Genomic DNA, 19,787 nt, shown 5'->3' with positions numbered 1-19,787 from the left:
GGTAGAGAAGGATTCTCTTCCCTTGACTCCTATGGAAGTATCCTTCACATAACACGTTAATTCATGCTTTGCACATGGGACCAGGGTGTGGTCATGAAAGATTCCCCAGTGTTCTGAGACTTCAGTGTAGAAGGGCCTTAACTGTTACGCAGCTAGACTGTGGCTTTTAAGCCACAGCTCCTAGGGCAGCATGATCTCTTTGGTGCTACTCTTTGTGTACAGGGAGAATGCAGCATGCTCCATCGAAGGTGAGGTCAGTGGAATAGATTGCTCCCCTTGGTGTGTCAGCCCTGCTTTGTGGGCCAGGACCCTGCCCCCTTCTTAGAAGTTCAGCTGTGAACAGCTCCTGTGTAGCCACACAAACATATGGGATGCTTCTTCCCGGGTTGTATGGTTGCACAGATACTGCTCCCAACCTGAGCCATAATGATGATGAAGCACAGGGCAGGGCTCAGATTGGTAAGGACACTGTGGTACCCTTAACTTAAAATCTCCTTAGCTGGGTTGGTTTGTCTTGAACCCTCAACAATATTTTAAGTGGGTTTATTTTCCTGCTTGGTTTGGAAATGGGAATCAGCTGTGTGCAAATAATTTTTACAAGGAGGTTCAAAACAACACTAGTTCCCATTCTGAAAGATGGTGCCAGCATTTGTGGTGTCAGGAAAGAAACATGTGCCACTGAAATACATGCTGCTCTTCTATACCTACAGACAAAGGCTAATTAAAAGCAGGCTAGCTCTCACTGGGGATATGGGACTGATGGCAGCCTATGAGCCCTGATTCATCTAACTCTGCTTGCAGGCTTGTCTTGGTAAACTAGCTTGGGAGAAGGAAACTAATTGGATTTGAACATCTTATTTCTACATTTCATTAGCAATTATTCTGGGGCAACTGCAAAATTAAGGCACAGCTCTTTTGTTTTGGTTTCAAAATTAGAAAGCATAAAAAAGAGCAGCCCTCTGCTCTGCCCTGCCATGCTGGAGTCTCAGCTGGAATTCCTAAGAGCAACACTTTGCTCCTTTTGCTAGCAGTGGTTGGAGTGCTGTGAAAACAGCACAGTTGGCCTCTTCGGGATGGACTTTACAGTTCTCTGCAGCAAATCCTCCTTCCTTCAATTTCTTCAATTGTGTTTCCCCAATAAGAATTTTATTGTAACACAAACAGAATGTTCTTGCATTTAGAAGAATGTATTTGGTCTCTTGGTGGTGAAACGTGGTTTGTGTTGACGACGCAGAACTCTGTGTGGCAGAGGGAACTTGATTTTTGAATCACGGAATTGCTTGACTGCAAGTTTACGACACTTGCTAGCAGCAGTCTCCTCAACCTTCATGATCTGAATAGAGTGAGTACGGGCACGATGGTGGGCACCCATATCATGGTAGCACTGTGTAACAGCACCAGCAGTTGTCAAGTCCCTGTATTCCATGTACATGTTGTGGGTTCCACTATGAGAATCATAGCATAGCCAGATACCAAAGTTTTTCACCCGCAAAGGGGACTTTTCAAATACCTGTCCACAGTACACAATTTCAATGTAAGTGTTTATAGGCTCTAAAGGGAGTCCCAGCCACGGATCCTATGAACAGGATTGGTAGGAGTGAGGCTGTGAAGCCTGGTGTGAGTTTGAAGCTGAGTAAAATGGAATGACACAAAGTACCTCTGAATGAAGGAGAAACCAACCCAGCATGCAGTCTGTGCAGGACAGTGATGTTCTATGCACGAACATAAACAGAATGGCATTCACCTGTTAACTTTTCAGTCTGAACCCAAATTCTCAGCCTAACCATTTTTTCCCTCCCTGCAGACAGAACAAGTCAAGGTAGTTAAAAGAAAACCATGGGAGACTGACCAAGGCCACTGCCAGCTGTTTGATGTACGGCTGAGCAACTGTCTCTGCGAGAAATGCAGAAGTGTGATTGGCAGTGCAGATTGACAAAGGTATTTAGGCACCTAAAGATGCAGAGAGGTGCCTACTGGGATTTTCAAAAGTGCCTAAGTGAATTAGGCATCTCCCTTCCTTTGATTTTCCTAGTCTTATCTACAATCAGTAGAGGCCTGAAATCTGGCTGTTTGTTCCTTTTTTGTTTACCTTGGCCAATGAAAATCAGTGAAGTCAGTTTCACCTTGGTCATAGCTGGGTTCCTATTCCTGTTCTTAGTTGTGCCCTACTGAGATTTCACATAGAAGGGGAATGCTTATTTGTTTTAAAACACATGTTTTTTATGAGATTCGTTTCTTTTTCAAAATTAGAACCATTTCTATTTTGCTTTACAGTATTTACATTTTAGCTAAATTTCAGATGACCGTGTTTCTTTAAGGACACAATCTTCTCATTCTCACACCCGGTGTAAACCCACTGATTTCAGTCACAGTTTGCATGAGGGGAAAGTGAAACCAGAATTTGTCCCGCACTGACATGCACAAAACCTACCGAATATTTTCCTTACGATACTTGTGGTTATTTTATTCACACAATTAGTCCCACAGAAGTCAATTAACTGCTACAATTATAAACATGGGGCTCAATCCTGAGCCCCACTATGACTCATCTGCATACCTCTGGCAGTGCAAAGAAACCACATAGTTGGTCAGCTGTGGAATTCTCTGGCATAGTAGGAGATTCCTAAATGGCAAGGTGACAGCATAGCCTTCCTACAGGCATCTCTCAGCCCCTAGTGTAGAGGGTGTGCCAGAGGCTGGAAGAGGTGTGGCTACAGGTCACTGAACTTCAGCAATCTGCAGCGAGAAGATTCCCCCTTGCGGGCTGTTGTAGCCAGTTTGTATTTTAGAACACATCTTAGTTTATCTAAACTATGCTGGGGTCTAAAATGGCTCTGGTTTCCCTGTAAGCAACCTACACGGAACTTAGAAAGAGGAACAGGGATTTTAGGATGGAGAGGCACCAGGAAGTCATAGCTAGGAATGCTAAAGTGCAGATAGAGCAGTTCTGTGAATAGTTGCTTTAATAAAGAGCCAGTTTAGTGTAGTAAAAATGGAGTCCTCCCATGTTATTATCCAGCACACAGTACACAGAACAACCCCCACTACATGGAGTTGCATTTCTTGCTGGCTCCCCAGTCTTTGTTGTGTCCAGCAGAGACTGAGCAAATCAGAAATTTGAGGCTAACAGTGGTTATACTGAAGTTAATAGGAATTTTACAATTTATCTTCAATGGGATCATTTTTGGCTCGGTTACTGAAACAATTATATTTTAAAAATTCCTCAGGACTCTGTCAGGCTACATCAGAAAGAATCATAACTAAGAAAAGGCAGAAGATGCCTGCTGCAGTGCTAACAAGGAAGATAATAGTTACTTTCAGAAAAGAGCTACAATTATTTCTGCTTCTTCAATACTGCCCGTCACCTTTATTTTCCTGGCTCTCATTCCCTGTTTATCCCTCAGGCAATTGCATTTTAGTCCCATAAATCATATAAGCTTTCCTCTCCACACTTTATCATGATACACTGTTCATTTCTTTCTGTGTCTCCCCATATTTTCATACAGATACAGGAAAACCTCATTTGAGCTGAATGATGGTGACTTTACTTTTAATGAGTGAATGGGGGATTATTTATGGCATCCTGCTGGTCATGATTTTTTGGTATATTATTTATACCACAAATTTTGTTGTTAAAGTTTTTACCTATTGAGAATATTTGCTCTAGTGCTGTTCTTTCACTTTCCTTTTATGCACCGTTGGCAATGCTAATGCTGGACTGGAGTGGGGAAGAGGTATGTGGTTTCTCTTGGAGGCATAATTCTTTTCATGCAACGCACTTGGCATGGTGTACCTGCACAGCACTCCTTAGACAGGGCAGATCAGCAATGCACACTCACCCAATCATTGGGCTGGAGACAGGTCTGCTCCCAGCTAGTGCCTCTTCAAAATGTGCAGGAATGGGGAGGAGACCATGTGATGCTAGTCCTGAAGAAAGCACAGTGCACCCTCCTCTATGAGAGTCACTGAATGGCTGTACTTCCTGTGGACTCCAAGATATCATATCTGGCTGAAAAGCAATGCTCTTAGGCGTGCCCAATGGGGTCTATACCAAGAAAGCAGCCAAAACCAAAGTGATGATGGAGGAGGTTGCTGGGTTCAGTTTAGAATATCTTCATTCCAATCTTGCCCTGCCACTTGATATGGAAAAGCTGATGAATATGATGAGAATTGAAAATGTTAGTCCAGTGTTCTTTGGCCTTCCTCACTTCCATACAACAGAGTTGGTATGACTGTGATTCTATAAATCCACAGCTTTGTAGCAAGCTTGATGTTACAACGGATTCATGGAGGCTGTCAGGCCCAGAGCAGGCATGAAACATGGCAGCAGCAGCAGCTGTTGTTATATGAGCACCTACATCTTTTGAGCATCCTCCAGCACCATCTATGACAGCCAAAATATTTGAGGGCTGCTACATATTTGAGGTCCCATCTGGACAGGTTAACATGACCTGGTTGTAATCTGGAGCTGGAGGCCGTTGGATGGTAATGGCCAGGGACTTAGTTTTATCTGGATTAATAACCAGTCCAATGCATGCAACTTCTTGCCTGACCAGATCAGCCACTAGTTACAGTGATTCACCAAACTGAGCCAACAAGACAATGTCATTCACTTATTAAAGATCCCAAAGCAGAATGGTGGTACAATAATACTGTCATGTGTCTTCAGCATCTCAGGGGTAATGTTACAAACCCCTGGTGCCTTCCCGGACTTCAGCTCATGGACTGTGGTCCAGATCCCTTCTTGGTTGAAGGAAAGAGGCTCTACTGTGACTTCCTTCCCCTCTTCAAGTGGAAGTAGGGTGACCAGATGTCCCGGTTTTATAGGGACAACCCCAATTTTGGGGGCTTTTTCTTATATAGGAACCTATTACCCCCCATCTCCTCTCCCGATTTTTTATACTTGCTATCTGGTCACCTTAAGTGGAAGAGGGACTGCAGGTGACGGACAATTGAAGAGCATCATGACACGGTCTTCCCATCAATACAATTGATTCTGCAGACTCTGGCTGATGCTGCCAGCCCAATTCTTTACTGGAGAAGCTGGTACCACATTCCCTTGCAAACACCGCAAAGTTGAATAGGGAGTGGCAGCTAGTAGTAAACTTCCTTCCAAAGTTGAACCCACTCAGCCTTTGCTTTTGCTCTCCATACACGTGTCTTTGTCCATCTGTTTGCATTTGGAAAGGAAGATGATGTCTGTCTGTATCTGTACAAGTTTTTTCATGCAGTTGATAGATTTCCACTCCATACGGCTAAATGCAGTGCCTTGCATGATGACAGGTGTCAGAGTAACAGCCGTGTTAGTCTGTATTCGCAAAAAGCAAAGGAGTACTACAGCTACAGCTCATGCTCAAATAAATTGGTTAGTCTCTAAGGTGCCACAAGTCCTCCTTTTCTTTTTGTGAATACAGACTAACACGGCTGTTACTCTGAAACACGCGTCTTTGAAGACTCAAATGGTAGTCTTGTTTTTTACTTAGCGCCAACAGCTGTGAGCATTTACTCCCTGACTCATAGATGTCATTTGAAGGGCTGGCGCCCCATCACTAAGCTGGCAGGGGTCAGCACAGATAACCTGAAACAACATCACTGACAGGGGAGTGTGACTTCACTCCATAATGCTTCAATAGTCTTATGTGGTTCAGAATGGAAAGCTGTCTGATAGCTTGGTTGTAATAAGAGCTTTTGGCTGAATCAGACTAATTTCAGCTCATTAACCATCTGTCATCGAAGTCAGAGGCACACTTTTGTCAGCAAAAGCTGATGGTCAGTGTCAAGTTCAGCACTTCTGTGAACTTGTAACATCCAGTGTTAATCGCCAATGATTGTTAAGGAGGACATGATTAATAACAGTCCTAGTGAAGCCAGCTGGGCGGTATCAGGTCTGCTTGTGAATCTCTGGCTGACAGAAGAGCTCGTCAGAGATCACCATGTTGTTGGCAGCTGCAAATTCCAGCAGTTGCTGCACACTCCTGTTCTTCTGCCCAATACCAAACTTCCTGAGTGTACGTGACCTGATGTAATTTTTCCTGCGTGCAGGAAACTAAAGTCACCCCGTATCGTGATGACATTTCTTTCCAGAGTGTCATTAAAGGGTGACCACAGTTGCTGGTAAAAAAAAATATCTGCAGCTACATTGTTGGCCTTGGTTGGATCATTACATTGCGATGATGGTAAGATGCCCACAGCTGGTACAGAATCGGATGGTGCTAAGTCACTCATTAATCACTCACCAATCCTGCAATCATCAGGCATTGGATGAAAGTATAATGCCCACCTGTGCTAGAGCAACCTGTTAGGGCAGCCTGAGGAAAAAAAAATCATATCATCTTCGATTTTCTTTTCACTCATTCCTGGCCAGTGCACTTCAGCTAAAGTGCAGATCTCAGTGTTCAGGATTTTCAACAGCTTGATAAGGGGGAGGGGCTTTAGCTGTTTCGGACAATGTGCAAATGTTCCAGTTTTACATTTGTCACCAACATGAAGAAAATACTGGAATGGCCGCTTTACACGGTTTTATTGGTCATTTTTTGCCTCAGTGGCAAAGAAACTCTTGGTTATTTCAGCTACAAAGATATCTGACAACTGCCACGTTAGTTTCAATGTGAAAAAAGGAATTTAGTTTCATAGCATTATACATATATACACACACATATACACTGCTATATCTCTTTATTCGATTGTCCATAGACTCTTTGCTCTTCTTCTTCCCCTCATCCTGGGAAGTCAGGGTTTGTATCCTTTTTCTCTTCCATCAGTTTAGGTCCACATAAATTCAAGAATAAAAATAGAATCAAATAATAAGATAGAACAAAAGAAAAAGAAAAGCATAATAATAAATACATTTAAGAAGCAGTTTCACTTACCATTTTACATTGATGGAATTGCCACAAAATGGGTTTAAATCAGTGCTAAGGAACATATCCAAGGGGCAGGGTATAATAGATTCTTTCCAGGTACAGGTGTATGCATTGGAACCTGGTCTCTTGATAGTAAAAGGCTCCGTAGGAAGAGAATGGGTCTTTAGGGTTAGGGAAACAAGGACTTGTTTCCTGGTCTCGTCCCCTCAGCATCCATTACATAAGACAGGCTTCTTTCTTCCTTCTTGTTGTTGTCTTCCATTGGTGTTACTGACATCTTCATAAATATATGGGAGTTCACTGGGAGTAGCTTTTCCATGCTACCTCATATTTAAAATCTACTCTGAAACTTCCAGAAGGGAAAAATGCCCAAGGAATGAGGTGGAATAACATTTATTTTTAAAGTATTTTTCCGCGGTGCAGAATAAATAAATGCTACCTACGTCACATCTATATCTGGTCATTAAATAATGGATATCTGTGACTGTTTGAAATTCCCATTGGTATAGCAATTCCTCCTCCACTCTATGATATGTATGCCTGCGTATTTCTGATGCATGAGATCCACTAACCCATGTGTCCATCAAGCTGGGAAGAACCACAGGAGAAATGAGGACAAATATTGCAAACTGCAAAAAGTCGGAAGCAATCATCTGAAATGGACTTTTAAAAATGGCAGGTGTAACAAATATAAATCAAAGCAATATATAAAACCTTTATTTGCTTTGTTAAATTACTACGAAGTGAAAAGTGAACAGGAATATTTCTGGTGTGATTTAAACATACATTTATTACATTTTCAAAAGATTTTCATTATTTTTTGAGAACATGCCCCCAAATGGTTATTTTCTCTTCCCAGCCATATGGTATGAGAAGAATAGAATAATAATAATAAAAAAATGTATTGCTTATTAGTTGTGGGGAGCTCTTTAACCATAGATTTTGAAGTGCTTTGCAAATAAATTCTGTTACCTTCCTATTTTTAAAGACATGGAAATTGAGACACTCAATGGTTATGTGACTCACCCAACATCACCCTGTTAGTCAGTAGAAGAACTCAGGTCTTCTGACTTCCAGTTTTATGTCTTATCTACTAGGGAGCAGTTCACTGCTAGATCAGGCAGAAGAAGAGTTAATGGTGAGGGAGAAGGCACAGAATAAGGCTCTGATTCATCAAAGCAATTAATCATGTGCTTATATTCTTTGCTGAATTGGAGCTTAGTCATATGAATATCTTCAGTAACAGCAGTGGAAAGCCAGAAATGTACTGGCCAGGTAAATTTCTTTGTATATATGTTTCCTTTTCAAGTATGATCCAATCTAAAGAATTTCCTCTAATTTAAGACACTAATTAAGGCCCCAATCTTGCAGGGTGCTCTTCATGGACAGATCTTTGTACTTATATGGAGTCCCACTGAAGTCATAAGTATCTATCTATGCTATTCCTGTAGCACTCATCATCATAGTTACTAAGGGCCAGATCGCCAGTGCAAACTGATGTATCTCAATTAACTTCAATACAGCGATGCCACCTTACACCAAGAAACCCTGGCATGTTATAGTAAATGGGAGCTTTTCCATTGACTTCTGGGCTAGGATTTGATCCCAAATGAGGATCTGGTCCTAAATATCTACATATATTTGCCTCATGTCTCCTTTATACATCAGTAACTCTCAATGCACTAACCTTCTAGCTGTGACCTCAACATTTATTAAAAAGCACTCTGATTTAGATAATTTACCTCTTCTGCCAGGAAGTATCATTTTTTAACCTGAGCTTGAGGTAATTATTCCTACTTAAATTTCAGCAGCCTGATGTTGATGCTTTGCTTATCATGTACAAGCTCTTCATCTTCAAATATCAAGAGTATTTTTATCATACCCTTTGCGTAAAATGGAAACATAGGAATATGGAAACAAAATATGCAGTAAGGTAGAATGAAATGTGTTTGATTTCTTTTTCTTTTCTATTTTTTAATCTCCAGATGGCTCCTGAAACGGATCAGATTTTTCTGTAGTCTGTTCACATACTACTTTAATTATCTTGATTAACTGGTAGCACATGTTGAAAGATGCATATAAGAAGGTAATACCGTGATATTATTTAATTGCTTTTTGAAACTTAGATCTAGAGAAATGATTACGCCATAATTTAAATATCCTACTAGAAGACAAACTGATAAATGTTATGACATAACTTTAGAGATCACAGGCCTGACATTCTGTATCAGTGTACGCTACTTCAGCTCTATCGGACTGGGGTGAGTTACTCCTAATGTGAGTAAGGTCAGACTCAGGCCATCTGTGTTTAACACAAATTTTTGAAATATTTATCAGCTGATGGACTGGCAGAGTCCAACAATATGCAGAGCTCCTTCATCTACCTAAAGAGGACTAATGGTACTTAAAATGAACTGAGCTTGTGCCTTGCTTTATTGGCTACTGGGAAGAGTTTGGTAAACAGTGAAAACTGGACTGTATACTGGTCCCTGCTTCAACAGTACAAAGCACCCAGAATCCCAGTGGATTGGTGCCCCAAGAGTTCCCCTGCTTGGGGAAGTCCCCAAGGATTATAGAGCCATATGGTGGCCACTTTACTCCCCATCCCCACTCTCTGATAGAGGGCATGTCTGGGAGAAAGGGCGCATAGGCAGGGCCACTCTACCCTTCAGGAGCCATTGTTAGCCAATGTAAAGTAGAGTCACTCTATGCTGGGGATAGGACTGCAGGCCAGGATCAGAGAGACAGAAAAGTGATTTAACTTTTGAGCTCCCTGATGAACTGTACCGATGAAGTCCTGGAACTCTAGCTCAATGGATTGTGCAAATTCTCTCTCAACATTCCAGCAAGGCCATGCTGCTAACAGAATTACTTTACTTTCAAAGCCTTATGCTCCTCAGGACAAATTCTGAGATTCTTATTGAGCAAGTATCTGCCAATGGGAGATATGCTTGTGTAAGTCTCTCTGAATTTGGTCCTGTATTTTTGACCTAGTGCACTGCAAGGCTATCGTTTACAAACGTATCCATGGTGGATTTGTTTAGCTATGTTCTGTAAAAGAAAGGAATAATTAAATACTTACGGGATCCCTTTTTACAAGGCCTGGATTAGGCACTACTGCGATGAGGTGGGCGATGGTAAACACAGAGTTAAGAACGTAGGAGAAAAACAAATTCTTATGCAGTGTTATCCTTTGACAGCTGAGGCTCCTGAAAAATATGTACCACAAGTTGTAAATCAGTGCTTTTATTCTGATGTCACTTTAACAAGCACATACTGGCAACTGTTTCTCAAGAATGCCCTTTGGCAACAGTCAGTCAGAAAACACATGCCTAGCATTGCAGCCATGGGACACAGCAAAGTTTTTATTTTTTTATTTTTACACCTGTTTAGCACCACATGCTTTCCAGACCATGCTGTGAGGAGCTATCAGCTTAGATTCAGTACCCTAGAGGTTGGTTTTTTCACAGCACCAGAAATGTTAAGTGGTGAAGCAGAACCCTAATAATTATTACAGATGTGCATGAATGCAAATTCTGAACAGAAGGAATACTGTTTTCAAGGAACTGCTCTCTGTAAACTGAATATCTCAGACATTCAGATAAAAATTAGTTGATACTTTAGGAATTAGTGATGAGCCAGGGTGGGAACCTTGGACTGGAATCCCCTTCAATTTCAGGGAGATTTGGTTTCGTATCCTGCATGGTTCCAGCTCAGATCACGCACCAGAATAGGCCTCTTTTTCTGTTCAGATGTGGCTGAAATCTTAGATGATTTGCTGCTTTTTTCAGGATTTCCACCATTCAGGGTAAAAATCTCACAAGAACAGCTCATATTTCTGTACCAGCAAATCATTACCATAGCCTCGATTTGGCCTCAGACCTGATCTCTAGCCAAAAGCTAATTCACATCTGAATCTAAACATCACCTCCTCAGCTCGTCTTTACTAAGAAGGTCTAACCTCAGTGGGGCCCTATGGTAACTGAAAGTGAGCAGGCAAAACTGCTAGGTAAATGAATGATCAGCAAGTGAACCAGGTAAACAGCTAACTGTAGCTGAGGGAACTCTTACTCTGCACACTACAAGGAGCCATTTGAACTGATGGCAGGCTTCCATTTAAAATCCACTGTTCTGTGTGTATGTGTACGCGTGTGCATGGGTGGGGCTGTGCGAGCATGCACGCATGTGCATGCTACAGGTTGGTGTGTGCATCCAGAATGCTCTGTCTAAAAAAAGAAGTAAACAGACTCTAACAGATCTAACTCCAGTTTCCTGTTAGTGATTCTGGGAGGGCCACTGTCAGGAGCATTGGCCCCTGTTGTGAAATGGGGTCAGATGACACCACAAATTAAAGAAGAGCATTGAGTCCCATGGTGTTGGCATGGAGAAAGTGTGCGCTGAAATACTAACTCTGCTGCTGTGGTCTCCTCTGTGCTAGTCTGTGGGGACAGAGTGTGACATCATTTCTTTTAATGGCTTGCAAGTATTGTCACAATGCCCGTCCTCTGGGGCTTCTCAGGGGTGAGAGTTTATTGGAATGAATTTGTTTTGCACAGGAGTCACATAAGTGCAATGAGTGCCACACCTGTTATTTGGTCCAGGGTTAGAAAGCTCTCCCTTCTAGCTCACAGAAATGTAAATATAGTACCAGTCACTACTGAATCACTGTATCCCTTTAGGTAGTGCAGCCACTGCCAACAGCCAAGACACCACATAGTCCCAAAGTAGGGAAAAAGTGTGTCTGGCAGTGAAGGACTGTGGATGTATGAGGGAACTTGTTCACTTAACAGCCACACATGCAAGCTGTCTTGCACAGAGTCTAAAGCCAAGGGCTCTATTACTTCAATCCAAATTTCTTGTGCTACTCTCTGTTTGCCTGTCCTTCTCTCTAGCATAGTTCAAATCATCGACCATGTGGGGTCTAAGTGCCAAAACATGACTAAAAGTAGCATTTCAGAATAAAAAGTAATTTTATTCTCTTTTTCCACACACCCTTATCCCCCAAAGACCTTGCATATTTGGACGTCAGTTGAAAAAGGAAAATGTAGCCAGTAGAATTTGCATAGGATTCTTGTGATATGCTCTCACAAGCTTTTTTACACAGTAGGCTGGCAGCTGCCTGCTGTACTAGTTGTACTTTTACTGCCACTAGTTCTGAAGAATTTCTGAAGTGCCTCTTCCTGTTTTCTAACAATGATCATTTTAATGATCATTTCTGTGACTTAAAACTGGGTCTCGGTGGTGAAGTAACCAATGGAGATTCCAGAAAGCATTAATGCTTTGCACTTACGCTGTAGTACGCTTCATCGAAGGATTTTGAAGAACTTCATAAACACTAATTAATGAAGGCTCAGGAAACTTCTGTGAGCTAGTTAAATACAAATCTGAGAGATGACTATACCAGCACAGAGAAGTCAAATGGATATGCAAGGTTGGAAAGTGGGTCAGTCAAAGAGCTATCATTAGAAACAAGGAGTCCTGATTCCCAGTCCTGTGCCCTAGGCATTAGAAATGTTGCTTCTTCCCTTAATATCTTGATGGATTTGATGGTATTATTACCATCATACCTATGCACACATCACAACCCTCTCAAAAAAACCCCAAAAAACAGATAATCAAATACAACTGCAGTAGAAACTATACAGATGTCAACATGTGTGCCCACTGTAACTACTCAATCGCTAGAAATGTCATCTTTTCTAAGGCCTTGTTTATATTACCGCAGTAAGTTAACCTAACTCCAGTTACGTGAATAACGTAACCGGAGTTGACGTAGTTTAGGTTGAATTACTGCACTGTGTGAATGGGAGACACTCTCCTGTTGAATTCCCTTACTCTTCTCAGAGTGGTGGATTACCGGAGTCTATCTGAGAGTGCTCTCCCGTCGATTTAGCGGGTCTTCACTTGACCCGCTAAATCGACACCTGCTGCATTGATTGCAGCAGTGCCGATCTACCGGTAAATGTAGACTAGCCCTAAGAGAAGGAGAATACTGTGGCAGTGGTGGATACCATTGTAAGGTAACTGTTAGCAAATGTGGACTTTAATAGTAACCGACAACTCTGGTGGTATTAGTGGAGTAGGATGACATGAACAAGTAGTTGTAACATTATGTTCCTGAAGTGCACTAAATATTTAATGTAAAAAAGAAAGATTACTTGTGCCCTAGGTAATTTCAAGTGGCACATTAAGATAATGCTTTGTTGAAGAGAATGATGGTGTTTTGCTCAGGGACAGTACTTAGTGTACTTAAAAGACCTTATTAAACGATGTTTATCATTTTATTTTTTATTGTTTGTAAGTTTGAAACACTTTCTTCTTTCTCACCTAATTTTGCCTTTTTTTACAAACACTGATTTTTCACCATAGTTTTGAAATGGAGAGAATGGAGGAATGATCTTATACTAACAACAATTTACATTTATATAGTGTCCTGTCATACCAAATCAGCTTTGATTTTGCATCGATTGATGTCTGCAGAGAATGAAGAACAGATGGCCGTAACTGGTCTGGGCTTCAGCCCTTTTGCATTGCTCCAATGGCACAAAGAGGTCAGAAAGCTGATTTATATCATCAACTAGGAATTTCCCTGGTGTGGAAGAATTCCCAGGTGATATAGCTGGCTTTACACAGCTCACTCTCCTGGCTATGATATAGGGGAAGAGTTCAAGGACGGAGCTGCCATGGCCAGAGTGTACTTCTTTCTCCCTATAGCCAACTGTGGAATGGCCTCTTGAGGCCTGTGGCAATTCTGCCTAATTTAAAATAGCCCTAAGTCTTCTACCAGTGCCTGGACTAGCCCCTAGCAGTCCTGGGGAGCAGGAGAACACAAAAGTGGCTTTAAAAAAGCTCTGACAAAGCTGTAGCTCTGAGCCAATGTGTTTGTACATGAACTACTGCTGCTGATACAGACCTGAGGGAAAATGTGTATGGAGAATTTGTAAGGTTCACAGAGATAGTGGCTATTGCTTTAAAAAGAAAAATGGATGAATTTGTAGTTTAATTTTGAAAGGCTTCCCCCAGGCAAAATGGCACAGGCTCAAAGTAGGTCAACTTTTTGGTCCTAGACCTTTTTATACTACCTTTTAGCTAGAGTACTTTCATTCTTTTAACCAAAGGTTCACATGGCTTATTTACAGAGCAGCACAAAGATCCTAGAAGATTTTAAGATCCAAATATCCAGGCATGAAACTATACCTTGTGTGGTTTTCCATGATTCCTTATCTTCCTAGCTGACTAAATGAAGTAATTGAATTAGTGTATTGAATAGTGCTTTGTTTTAAATTACTGGAGTGAGATAAAGAAACAGGTGAAAATCAATGAAATTTTGTGCTTTCAAAACTGGAAATTTTAGTTCAGAGAAGCACTAGCTTGGGAAATAGAAATGCTGTTGAGAACCCGGGCCTCATCAACCATTCCTTCTTACTGAACTGTAAACTCTTGTTGAAGACAAGGCACATAAGAAATGAATGACTAGATCCTGCATTACATATCATGGTGGAGGAGGGCAAGAGTTCTTGAAGATCACAGATTTATTACTGTGGTTAGTCAGAACTTGCAAAATCAAGTTGATGATTTGGTTAGAGTTGATTCTCCAATGGGCAAATTTTGGATTTGTTTTTTTTACTAGAAATCCTGGGATACATAAAAATCACAGAGTAATTGAGAGCAGTGTATGCAAATCATGTCCTTTCCCTCTCACTGAGGTAATAAAATAATTTGAAATTGCTGGATGTTTTCTGTTGGAGGTAAAATCCTGTATACCTTACTTGTGCGAGTAAGAACTTCAATGGAACTAGTCCCCTGGGTAAAGATAGGATTTTGGGTTTTCTATATAAAATGGCATGTCCCGGAGTCTAAAATGAAAAAGCCTTATCATATAATATTGGTATCTCACTTTAGTTTGGTATGTTATATAAATGAACATGCTCTTGCAGGGGTTGGAACGCTGAAGTTCACTCCTACATATGACAGGATAATTACAGTTGTCTTTAGGACAGAAAAGAAAAGAAGCCAACAATGAAAGCAATTTACAGTCATGGTGGTGTGGTGAGTGAGGAGACTATGTTCGATTCTGAGTCATTTTGCTGGCAAATCAATTTAAGACAAAACACACTAACGCCACACTCCTACAACTCACATATACATTAGTGCTGCCTTGCAAAATTGTCAAAAATTTACCAAGCACAAAATCTTATCACCCACGTTATCTGAGGATAATGGTACTGAAAAGACTAATTATATTTTAGTTGTTCATTAAGGCACTGATCCTGCAAACACATATGCACATGCTTAACTTTACTACTGTGAGTAGCCCCTTTGAAACTAAACTAAACTAAACTAAAGATAGTCAAGTTAAACAAAGCACAGCATGGGATTGCCTGCAACAGCAGGGGACTGGATTCAATAGAGGAGATTCCTTCCAGTCCTATGTTCTATGTTCACAGAATCAAATTGGGTCCTTAAAAAACCTGGTCTCCCAGGATGAGTGGTAGAGTAGAATTTTGTGACACTGCATTAGAAAGTTAAAGAATAGACAAATCAAGAATAGACAATCTAATGTACCTACCCTTCATCAAGCTGTCTAGAAGCTGTAAACAAAGGTAAGGGACACATATCTAAGATTAGATCTTTAGCTGTGTAGAACTATTGCCTCGCTACCCATGTATTTCAAATCACTGCCATCAATCATTAAATAGTCCAGGCCAGTGGGTCTCTCTCTCTCTCCCCCATAAACAAAATGACTCTATCTTTCTATCCCTCCTCCACTCCTGTCTCTTCACTGATTAAACTACCATCTCATCTTCAACATGATTTTCTTTGACAGATTTGGAGAGCAAGATTTTTTCCCATCTTTTTGACCTACTCTCCCAACAGAACTTCCTTGACTGCTTCCAAATTGGCTTTCAATCACTTCCCAGTACTAAAAATACTGAAAATAATATGGCACCTTGTCACACCAAATCATCCTGGTTTGTGCACCAGCATAACTAATGGATAGTTTGTTTTAGCCTGACGTGAATTTTTAAGACTAAATTATCATCTCCAAATAAATACGGGTTTATAATAAAAAGCTTGCAGATTTTTAATTACTACTGATTGTCATTATTGTGCAATTACTCTTTCTTATGCACTGTATAAGAACCTTTTTAGAGAAAAAGATGTTTGTCATATTTCCTGTTTTCCATACTCTTGAAGTCTTCTATATATATGTTTTGCAATTAGCTTAATTGGTTTTGATGTTGCTTTCTTTCTGTTCAGCTCTTGAAAGATGCAAACTTATTCTGGAACTGAAATTCCAGTAGGATATAATTGTGCGCATTACTTGTTCTGATGCAGACATACTTTTGAAATTGTCATGCTTTTGTTGTGGTGTGGAGTGGAGAAAGCTTTTCTGAGTGGCTTTTTATCACGCAGATTTGGAAATATTTAACTAGTCTTTGAAATTTGCAGTTGTCCTACAATTAGTTTTGGTTGTGTTGCGCTGTGGGGGGGAGGAGGGAAAGGATAGCTCAGTGGTTTGAGCATTGACCTGCTAAACCCAGGATTGTGAGTTCAATCCTTGAGGGGGCCATTTAGGGATCTGGGGCAAAAATTGGGCATTGGTCCTGCTTTGAGCAGGGGGTTGGACGAGATGACCTCCTGAGGTCCCTTCCAACCCTGATATTCTATGATTCTATGATGGTCCACATTTCCCTATTTGTGAGTTAGAGTTCTGGGGATGGATCCTCACCTGGTGTTGACTGGTATAGTATCAGCTGTGGACCTGGTCCCTAACCCCAGAAGTTTTTTTAAAATTTGTCTGTGTCATTCCTTCTGTTTCGTCAAAATATTTGTGAATATGCACTATCAGTGCTGCAGGTTTAGTTTATTATATAATGATGAAAGCAAGTACTGTACTAATGTTGCTTAACAAAAACACGCCTGGTGTAAATCAGCATAGCTTCAGTGACGTCAAGGCAGATTTACCCAAGATGAGGATCTTCCCCAATGATTCATCTTTATGTTTGAACATTTTCCTTGTAATTTGCATTCACGTGTGCGAGCGCTCTCTCTCTCTCTCTCTCACACACACACACACACACAAACACAGCAGCCGCCATTAAGAAGTCATCACTGACCAAGAGTTACCATACATTGGTATCTGTGATACTCTAAATACAATGAAAAGTTAGGTAAGAACAAATTGGGGTACTTAAACTGTTAAAAATGCTGTTTTTTTAGTTAGGGTGACTACTAGGGCTGTCAACTAATTGCAGTTAACTCAGATGATTAACTCAAAAAAATGAATCGCGATTAATCAGTTTTAAATCACATTGTTAAACAATAGAATACTGATTAAATTTCTTAAATATTTTGCATGTTTTTCTGCCTTTTCATATATATTGTTTTCTGTGTTGTAATTGAAATCAAAGAGTATATTATTTTTGATTACAAATATTTGCACTGTAAAAATGATAAACAAAAGAAATAGTATTTTTCAATTTACCTCATACAAGTGCTGTGGCGCAATCTCTTTGTTCTGAAAGTGCAACTTAGAAATGTTGATTTTTTGTGTTACATAACTGCATTCAAAAACAAAACAATGTAAAACTTCAGAGCCTCCAAGTCCATTCAGTCCTACTTCTTGTTCAGCCGATCATTAAGACAAACCAGTTTGCTTACATTTACAGGAGATAATGCTGCTCTCTTCTTATTTTACAGTGTCACCAGAAAGTGAGAACAGGCATTCGCATGGCATTTTTGTAGCGGCATTGCAAGGTATTTATGTGCCAGATTTGCTAAAGATTCATATGTCCCTTCGTGCTTCGGCCACCATTCCAGAGGACATGCTTCCATGCTGATGATGCTCATTAAAAAAATGTGTTAATTAAATTTGTGACTGAATTCCTTGGGGGAGAATTATATGTCCCCTGTTCTGTTTTACCCACATTCTGCCATATATTTCATGTTATAGCAGTCTCGGATGACGACCCAAAACATGCTGTTTATTTTAGGAACACTTTCACTGCAGATTTGACAAAATGCAAACAAGGTACCAATGTGAGATTTCTAAAGAAAGCTACAGCACTCGACCCAAGGTTTAAGAATCTGAAGTGCCTTCCAAAATCTGAGAGGGAGGCGGTGTGGAGCATGCTTTCAGAAGTCTTAAAGGAGCAACACTCCCATGCAGAAACTACAGAACCCGAACCACCAAAAATAAAATCAACCTTCTGCTGGTGGCATCTGACTCAGATGATGAAAATGAACATGCTTCGGTCCGCACTGCTTTGGATTGTTATCAAGCAGAACCCGTCATCAGCATGGACACATGTCCCCTGGAATGGTGGTTGAAGCATGAAGGGACATATGAATCCTTTAGCACATCTGGCACGTAAATATCTTACGACGCCGGCTACAACAGTGCCATGAGAATGACTGTTCTCACTTTCAGGTGACATTGTAAACAAGAAGAGGGCAGCATTATCTCCTGAAAATGAAAACAAACTAGTTTGTCTGAGCAATTGACTGAACAAGAAGTAGGACTGAGTGGACTTGCAGACTAAAATTTTACATTGTTTTATTTTTGAATGCAGTTTTTTTTACATAATTCTACATTTGTAAGTTCAACTTTCATGATAAAGAGATTGCACTACAGTACTTGTATTAGGTGAATTGAAAAATATTATTTCTTTAGCTTTTTTACAGTGCAAATACTTGAAATAAATAAAATATGAAGTGAGCACTGTACACAATGTATTCTGTATTGTAATTTAAATCAATATATTTGAAAATGTAGAAAACATCCAAAAATATTTAAATAAATGGTATTCTATTATTGTTTAACAGTGCGATTAATTGCTTGATTAATCATGATGGATTTTTTTAATTGTGTGATTAATCACGATTAATTTTTTTAATTACTTGACAGCCCTAGTGACTACCATTTCTCTTTACTGAAAACAGCAGGCTCTGTTCTGTCCTCCAGTAGCCCTATACTACTCTCACTGAAGTTAATGGAAATTGTGAATATATATCTGAAGCGGAATTGAACCCAGGGAGATACCTCTGCCACTTCGACAGAGATATTTCATAAAAAGCTATATGCCAGACTTACACTGTGAAGTATACAATTTTATTGTCCTAATTAAGCTGCTATACAAATGTTGCAAATATTTTTATGAACATCAAGACCCTTTCAAACTCCTTCCACAAGATCTCACTTTATAACCTCCAGTAGGATTCAGAGGATGATTACACCCTATGTAATTTGTTTCAGGTTCACTGGGTTTCTGGTCCGTGGCCCAGATCAGCAATTGATGAGGAGTATTATACAACTGAGGTCAGAGAATGGTGGACCCCAAATTATAACCCAGTAGGATCCTTTGGTATTACAATAGCTACCAGAAAAGGAGTCCTTGTGGCACCTTAGAGACTAACCAATTTATTTGAGCATGAGCTTTCGTGAGCTACAGCTCACTTCATCAGATGCATACCGTGGAAACTGCAGCAGACTTTATATATACACAGAGAATATGAAACAATACCTCCTCCCACCCCACTGTCCTGCTGGTAATAGCTTATCTAAAGTGAGCATCAGGTTAGGCCATTTCCAGCACAAATCCAGGTTTTCTCACCCTCCACGCCCCCACACAAATTCACCTTGTTTCATATTCTCTGTGTATATATAAAGTCTGCTGCAGTTTCCACGGTATGCATCTGATGAAGTGAGCTGTAGCTCACGAAAGCTCATGCTCAAATAAATTGGTTAGTCTCTAAGGTGCTACAAGGACTCCTTTTCTTTTTGCGAATACAGACTAACACGGCTGTTACTCTGAAACCTGTCAATAGCTACCAGCATACTCAAAGAGTCAATAGGCAACTGGTGAATCAGTGAGGCCTAATGAATCCCCAGTCACACCACCGTTCTACTGGCCACACCTC

At 40.5% G+C, this 19,787-nt stretch overlaps 1 protein-coding gene across 1 annotated transcript in view; it reads right to left on the bottom strand.

Annotated features, from left to right (window-relative positions):
• CALCR (calcitonin receptor) overlaps nucleotides 1-19,787 on the bottom strand; it is a gene marked incomplete at its 5' end in the record, with an annotated part of 117,388 nt that overhangs the window by 60,894 nt on the left and 36,707 nt on the right. Inside the window, one exon of the mRNA XM_077808749.1 lies at nucleotides 9,946-10,072. Within this exon, the coding sequence (XP_077664875.1) occupies nucleotides 9,946-10,072 (127 nt within the window). The remainder of the gene's footprint in view (nucleotides 1-9,945; nucleotides 10,073-19,787) is intronic.

Source organism: Eretmochelys imbricata, chromosome 2 (genome assembly GCF_965152235.1).
Source record: "Eretmochelys imbricata isolate rEreImb1 chromosome 2, rEreImb1.hap1, whole genome shotgun sequence".
NCBI classification, from domain to species: Eukaryota; Metazoa; Chordata; order Testudines; family Cheloniidae; genus Eretmochelys; species Eretmochelys imbricata.
Note: the sequence above shows the minus strand (reverse complement) of the source record. Positions and strands in the feature narration are given on the sequence as shown.